Source organism: Amborella trichopoda, chromosome 6 (assembly GCF_054954075.1).
Source record: "Amborella trichopoda isolate Santa Cruz 75 chromosome 6, AtrichopodaSantaCruz75HAP2 v2.0, whole genome shotgun sequence".
NCBI lineage: Eukaryota > Viridiplantae > Streptophyta > Magnoliopsida > Amborellales > Amborellaceae > Amborella > Amborella trichopoda.
Window position 1 is genome coordinate 38,056,539 of NC_142341.1, and position 7,728 is coordinate 38,064,266.

The 7,728-nt window shown below is 34.0% G+C and overlaps 1 protein-coding gene across 22 annotated transcripts in view; it reads left to right on the plus strand.

The window, feature by feature from the left end:
- The window catches only part of ABCB26 (transporter associated with antigen processing protein 1), an 88,672-nt gene extending 86,086 nt beyond the window's left edge, over positions 1-2,586 (plus strand). For 7 of the 22 annotated variants that reach the window (XR_016058269.1, XR_016058264.1, XM_088870472.1 and 4 more), the window contains 6 exons: positions 1,252-1,326; positions 1,408-1,689; positions 1,769-1,833; positions 1,917-1,977; positions 2,069-2,151; positions 2,306-2,586. Coding sequence is in view for 8 of the 22 variants with exons in the window: in XM_088870472.1 (XP_088726598.1) it covers positions 1,252-1,326; positions 1,408-1,689; positions 1,769-1,833; positions 1,917-1,977; positions 2,069-2,151; positions 2,306-2,336 (597 nt within the window). In the remaining 14 variants the exon portion in view is untranslated. Of the gene's footprint in view, positions 1-1,251; positions 1,327-1,407; positions 1,690-1,768; positions 1,834-1,916; positions 1,978-2,068; positions 2,152-2,305 lie in introns of those variants that run through there. The other 15 variants (XR_016058267.1, XR_016058270.1, XR_016058262.1 and 12 more) reach the window with 4 other exon arrangements.
- The last annotated feature ends 5,142 nt before the right edge of the window (positions 2,587-7,728 follow it).

A 7,728-nucleotide genomic window follows, 5' to 3' on the forward strand; every position in this document is an offset into this window, starting at 1 on the left:
AGTGTTATAAACAATAATTCTGTCACATAGTTTTAAAAAGCGGACCGCCCAGCGCCTAGGCGGTCCAGAAGGCCTGGGCGCAATGCCCCGGCCTAGGCGGCCAAACTAGGCGGATATCCCTAAGCGCCGCCCAAGGGCGAAAATGTGGCTCCTTGAGGGTATTTTTGGATCATTTCTTTTAATACTAAAAGGTCAAAATTGTGGGTTTTAGGTTATTTGAAATCTAAAACCCATTAGAGGCTATTTTAGAGAAAGAAAACCCAAAAAAAAAAAAAATTCTACTAGGCCGCCTAGGTTCTGGGTGCCCGCCTAGGCACTGGGCGGCCTGGACCCCCTCAATCGCCTAGGTGCCGCCAAGCGCTTTTTGAAACACTGCTCTGTCATACACAAAAGGGATTGTCTACAAAGAGAACATTTATCTTCTGTACATGGATGTCACAATCATTGTCCCATAAATTTCAAAATGGGTGGTTGTAAGAGTGCCATTGATTAGACACAAAGTTCTAAAAAAAAATTTCTGGGACTTCGTGACTCACCCCAAGCCATACAATTTTCCATCCAATGAGTGGGAATGATTGTGACCTCCATGTTCAAAAGATAAATGATCTCTTTGTAGACAATTCCTGCACAAAAACCACCCTTGCATATCATGTTTATTTAGTTTGTCCGATCATCTATTCACTTGATCTGGAACGAATTAGATGGGTGGATCTACCCCACCGATCTGCATTTTAAAACAATCACCAAGTTCCTTGATTGTCTCGGTTGGTTCTCTACCAGAGTCAGGCTCAGATGAGTTACTTTGACTTGCGCTGCTTCCCGGTTTCAGGCAAGAATTTGGCCCAATACCCACGAACTCTAATCCGAATCAGCCATTCGCCATCTGTATGGGTGACTTTCAAATAATTGATTTTATGTATCATCTTCTTAGGACAAGTATAATTTATTTGTTTTCACTGTATTATCATGTGCTGTTCTCTACAATAAGTGTAAGTCACCTCTCTTGTTTGGAATTCCATTTGTCCCATTATCTTGACATTGTGTGGCAAGATCAATGATGGTTTATTCCATCATTCTTGATAATTTTGCACATTCATATTATACCTGATTAATTATAATATGATAATAGCATTTACAAAATTAGAGGAAAGTTTTTGTGGGAGTTACAGATGTATATGTTTGCTTTATATGGTCATTTAAATGGTTTTTTCAACTATGGAACTGCATTGATGGGGTCATTGTTCATGGTAGATATTAATCGATGGTTTTCCACTTAGCGAGTTGGACATCAAATGGTTCAGAGAGAATATTGGATTTGTGGGACAGGTAATTCACTGTATCTGAATGCATTGGTATAAGTTGGATACTTTGCAGAAGATTGCTTTTAGTGTACTCACTTTTGAGCAGGAACCACGCCTTTTTAGAATGGACATCAGTTCAAACATAAGATATGGGTGCACCAGGGAAGTCAGTCATGAAGATGTTGAGCGGGCTGCTAAGCAGGCATATGCCCATCATTTCATTTCTTCTCTCCCGAATGGTTATGAAACCCTTGTTGATGATGGCCTGCTTAGCGGGGGACAGAAACAGCGTATCGCCATTGCAAGGGCCATTCTCAGGAACCCTGCTATTTTGATTCTTGATGAAGCCACAAGTGCATTAGATGCAGAGAGTGAACATCATGTTCAGGTCGATATAATCCATTCATGTGTCGTCCCTCCCTCTTGTTTAAAAATTTTGAATCTGATTTTTCAGCAACCTTGTTCAGGGAGCTCTGTATGCAGCGATGAAAGGACCTGAGACAAAAAGAACAGTGATTGTCATCGCTCATAGGTGAAGTCCTAAGACCAAAGGAACTTATGATTTACGTTATTTTATCAGTCTGAATGATCACCGTAAAATTTATCTTTATGCAGGCTATCCACAATACGAGCTGCTGATAGGATAATAGTAATGGACGGAGGACACATTGTTGAGGCAAGTTCCATAATGGGTTTTAAAATTGTGTTCCGATATGCTTCCATCCACCCATGCATATATTTAATCAGGTTTTAAAAACATAATGCAGGCACATACTTTCACACAGCTTAACAGCCACATCAACATTTTTATCCATGCCCAGCATGGAAGCCCAGTTTTCTGTGCCTTAAGGCATATTTCTCGTCTACCTTCTATCTAAATATACTTGACTATGCTTTTCAAAGAAAGGAAATCAATTAAAAACTTTTTAATAGCTCCAATAAGATTAATCAAAGCATGGTGATCACTGCCTTTCTAGTTGACATTTCTTTTTACTTCTGTTTAGATGGGTGAGCATTCGGAGCTTCTTGGTATGAATGGGATATATGCAAGATTGACTAGAAGACAGGTAGACGCTCTTGTGTAACCTACTTCATATCCGAGACAAAAAGCTTGCATATCGATGTTGGGGATGTTTGCTTCAGTTTAATGGCTACGATATATTGTTTAGAAATTAGGAAAGATGCCATTTATGAAAATTCTCCTTGTTTTGAGCTCTTCAATTGTCTTAAATTCTTTGTATGATACGAGCTGAGCTCAGTTTTTTTATGACATTTCATTATTAAACTGGAAGTAGTGTTTAATCATATGAAGACAAATACTCGTTTTTTTTTAAAAAAAAATTAATATTTTCAAGGATAATTTCCGTTCGATTACATTCGTTACCATGAATGATAAATCCTTTATAAAAAAGGCTTGATTCCGCATCTCATTCCAGTTTGCGATCATTCTATTTGTATTGTGCTCTGAAGTCTACCCTAATAAGAATTTCTACATTTCCATCTGGGTTTCATTTTTTGCATTTACTGTTATGGGAAGAAATTGAAAGCTTCTACATATAGTTATATTTACTGATGTGTGCGTATAGTCTATTTCAGGGGTTAACATCAAATAATGTATATCCCTAATCTTCATTTTGCATTAGATTCAACAAAGCAATATATGTAAAGACTTGAACAAGCAAATTGATAAATTTTCCTGCACCTCCCTCGAATGGATGGTGTGCATTTTGAGATTGATCTTCTAGGCTGCAAAAATATTCTTCTAAATGCAATTTGGCAAGAAAATCAACTTTCAATAGCATGAAACATAACTCGCTATAATTCCCTAATTCCCGAAGCTTGTAAATTCTCATGGACAATATGGCGCTTAATGATTTGCAATGCTATGTACTAGGTTCAATTTCTACCAAGGGTGGAAGTCCTCTCCCCATTGACTCATCCTCAAAAAGAAAAGAAAAAAAAGAAAATCAATATGTGCATCTTGTGCATGAAAAATATATTTTATGCCTTATTGATTATTGCAAAATATTAGAGGCTAAGAACGATTTCAATGTCATTTATACAAGAGATTGTATACAATGAGAATATTTATTTTTGATACAAAGTGATTATAATTCAATACAACCATTTAATGTGAAATTTGATGACTTGGATCTGTCACAAAGTTCAAAAACATTTCTTTTAAGCGATTTTTGAAGCTTGTGCCAAGTGAATAGCTTTTAAACATTTTCATATTTCTTTTCATAATTTGGTTCCAAGGATATGTAGGTATCTTGTCAATTTCATCCGCACCTCGAAAAGAAGAGCAAAATAGCTATGATTAATCAGTTACATATGATTACAACTCAAAGAAAACAGTAAGAATTACAACATATGTCGTTCGCATATGAAACGTCTTTCTATTATTTATATATATATCTATTAAAAAAATTTTATGAAACGTCTTCTATTTTATATATATATATATATATATATATTAAAAAATGTTTATATAAGGTTGCAACAGAATTAAAGGTGCACCTCAAAAAATCTAAATGGTTGTTTTGTTGTTGAAAAACCCTCTAATTGGTCATCTTGACGTCCATATGTATCAATATGAAAAGAAAAAAAGATTTCGAGTCTTAAAAATAGTGTATTTTGTAACTTATTATATGGATCATCCATTGTCAAGATTTTTGTGTTCGTAGGTCTACCTGATTTGATTCATTTTTGGAGTTTAAAATTTTATAATTAGCGATGGAAATAGATTCTCAAGCCACCCTAAGAATTTGACACTACAATTATGCTAAATAAAATTGTTGACACTAAAATAAAATTTTGACTATATTAGATATTAAATTAGGAAAAAAATTATATAAGGTTGCAACCTTAAAAATATAGAACTACGTGTGCACTTCAAAATCCATCGAAAATGGTTATTTTAATATTGAAAAACCTTGTGATTGATCACCTCGACATCGAGATGTATGATTATGAAAAATAAAAATATTTGGAGTCTAAAAAATAGTGCATCTTACAACATATTATCTACACCGTCCATTTTCAAGATTTTTATATGTTTATAGATCTACTTGATTTTAACCATTTTTGGAATTTAAAATTTTATAATTAGATATAAAAATAGATTTTGAGATAATCCTAAGAACATTTTACATCAAAATTATATATTATGATAAAATTTGAAGGTGAACCTTAGTTGGATTGTTTAAGGTTGCAACCTTATGGAATCCACACCCATTATATTATATTATAATATATATATATATAAATCATTATATATATATAATGATTCTATGAGACCCTCCTACACCCATATGTGTAGGACCTCAAAAACTCACCATTAAATTTGGCACAGATCTCTAGAAAAGTTATCGCAGGGGTGTGGGACTTGAATTTTCTAGAGATATGTGCCAAATTTAATAGTAATCATTTGGAGTCTTATACACATAGGTGTGGGAGGGTCTCACAAGGTCACCTCTCTCTTTCTATATATATATATATATATATATATATATATATATATATATATATAACTGTAGAATTTGTACAACTGTTCTTTCTACTTCATAAGTAAAGATAAAGATACATTTTACTATAAGAAATTAAGTGAGATTGACCACCAAGAAAGTTGGTTCGAGAGTTAAGACAAGAGACAAGTGAACGCCGATGCGAAAAGTACCGCCTAGGCCAGGAGAGCCGCTTAGGGAAAAAAGCTAAGGCCACTGAATGTCCAGATTGTCATTATCCGCAACCTACGGATGACAAATCTCATAAGAAATCTTACTGGTAAAACTGTACCTTCATCTTCCAAACTTAGAGTTAAAAATAAAGAACAGATAATCATAAATGATATTGAGGAAAATATACAAAATTGGAATATCCCCAAGGTACCAATACATGATGTTTATAATAAAGGATCATTTAAACTTAAGATGGGTTATGCCATCAAGACTGTAGAAGAAAGTCTATCAGTCACACAAAATCAAGAAGACTTTCACCTACTCTCTAAAAAAGTAATAGAAAAACATAAAGAACATAATTACAAATATTTACACATTGGCCTCATTCAAATAGCCGTAAAACCTTTGACCCAACCAGGGTTGAACACTTCTGTGCTTGTATGCCTAAGAGATACAAGACACAATATATTCACAGACTCTCTACTAGGCATGGTTGAATCCAGCCTCTGTAGCGGTCCAATTTATTTTAACTGTTTTCTTAATTTTTCTGTTTCTTTAGACGATCCCAATATCTTAGATATATTGACAATAAATCTTAAAACACATGGATTCAATATGGTCCATGGATCACAAAATCTTGCTATAGTCTATAGAATATATTATAAAGTCATGAACACATTGAGTCCCAATACCTTAAAACTCGATCAAAAAGATCAAACAATTTTGTTCCAAACAAATATAGAAAAATCTAACATAATAGTTCCAAAAACTATAAAATGGTCAGATGTAATTCTACCTCAATCATGGGCATTACAAAATGCCAATCAACCACAAGAAATTCCTCAACATCATATTCCCCTTCATATGGAACTAAAGAGTGCATGGGTTGTTTTCCCCGGCGAGTATTGCCTCGGGAGCCCATATTTAAGGATGAAAGATCCTTATCAGAAAGATTATCTTGGAATAATTGAAGTGCAAGTGAAAGTGGTGATTCGTCGTTGGCGTCAGTGTTGCCTCCCCTGCAAAAATTCACGGGTCAGAAAATCGGGTAAAGAATTAGAAGACCCAGGAAGATGTTCAATTGAGAAATCAAAGGCAGAGAGAATAGCCTGTCATCGGGCAAATATTTGTTTAGAAATCAAATTTTTAACATCTTTTTGCAGAATATCTTTGGCTGCTTTGCAGTCTGTTCGTATGAGAAATGGTTGGTTTAAAACATCACTTTGAAACTTTGTGACACAATGAACAATGGCTAATAATTCTTTTTTAACCATTGAGTAATTCAATTGGGTTGAATTCCAAGCCTTTGAAGTATAACGTAATAATTGTTCTTTGGAATCTATTTGTTGTTTTAAGATGCCACCAAGTCCTTTATCAGAGGCATCACATTCAATGATTTTAAAAGCAGTAGGATGTGGAAGAGAAAGGCATTCAAGGGTTTTGACCTTACTCTTTATTACCTGTATTGCTCGTGTATGAATATCAGACCAAGGAGGAGGATTCTTCTTGAGTCTATCATATAAGGGTTTAGAATCCAATGCAAGGTTAGGGTAAAAATCGCTAAAGCCACTGAATGTCCAGATTGTCATTATCCGCAACCTACGGATGGCAAATCTCATAAGAAATCTTACTGGTAAAACTGTACCTTCATCTTCCAAACTTAGAGTTAAAAAATAAAGAACAGATAATCATAAATGATATTGAGGAAAATATACAAAATTGGAATATCCCCAAGGTACCAATACATGATGTTTATAATAAAGGATCATTTAAACTTAAGATGGGTTATGCCATCAAGACTGTAGAAGAAACTCTATCAGTCACACAAAATCAAGAAGAAGCATTTATTATCAGAGCCATACAGTGATACACTGTCTGACAAATTACAACTTGAAGAAGATGATCCTACTCAATATTCAGAAGAATATATAGCAGCCTATCTAGCAGCTAAGCTAGAAAGGAAACAAAGAAAAATAAATAAAGCTTTTATTAAAAAAGATTATTTATCAGAAGAAAATAAAAATATCCTAGAATGGTTTTTAAAAAGGTTTCAGCCACCTAGACTAATGGAATTACTACATAAAAAATATAATAAGTTCCTGCACAAAGAAAGATTAAATATAGGATTTTTTCACTGGCTAAAAAATCTATGTTTAGAGAAAAATATTACTATTCCTTCGTTTGATAAAATTCAAAAAATTCAAACAATAGAAGAAAAGACATATATAAGTACTGATGGTACTACAACTGCTAGTATACATCCACCGGAGAAAAGTATTATACTTAAAGCAGGCATTCCAAAGAAAAATGAGCCTGTACACTCCTCATCCTTCTATGATATAGTGGCTACACCATATAAAGTCATACCCAAGGAAATAAATAAAAAACAAGAATATATACCTCATATTGTAGAATAAAATAATTATACCAACCTATATCTACAATCGCTTGGAAAGCAAACTGAACTAATAGAGAGAATAGTATCCAAGGAAATACCAACTATATCTCCCATTCCTAAGTCAGTATTATTCAAACCACCTCCTGAGTTAAATAAGAATAAATTTTACATTGGAGAAAATAATAAATCCCTTATGGATCAATTAATCTCCAAACAATCCCAATTAGATTTAAAAGGAGTACCTTCACCTCAAATTAATATTCCTGCACCAACTATCACTTCCCAAATACCTGAGTCATCTGACAAAGGCAAAGCTGTCATACCTGAGCATGAAACAATGATGCTCACA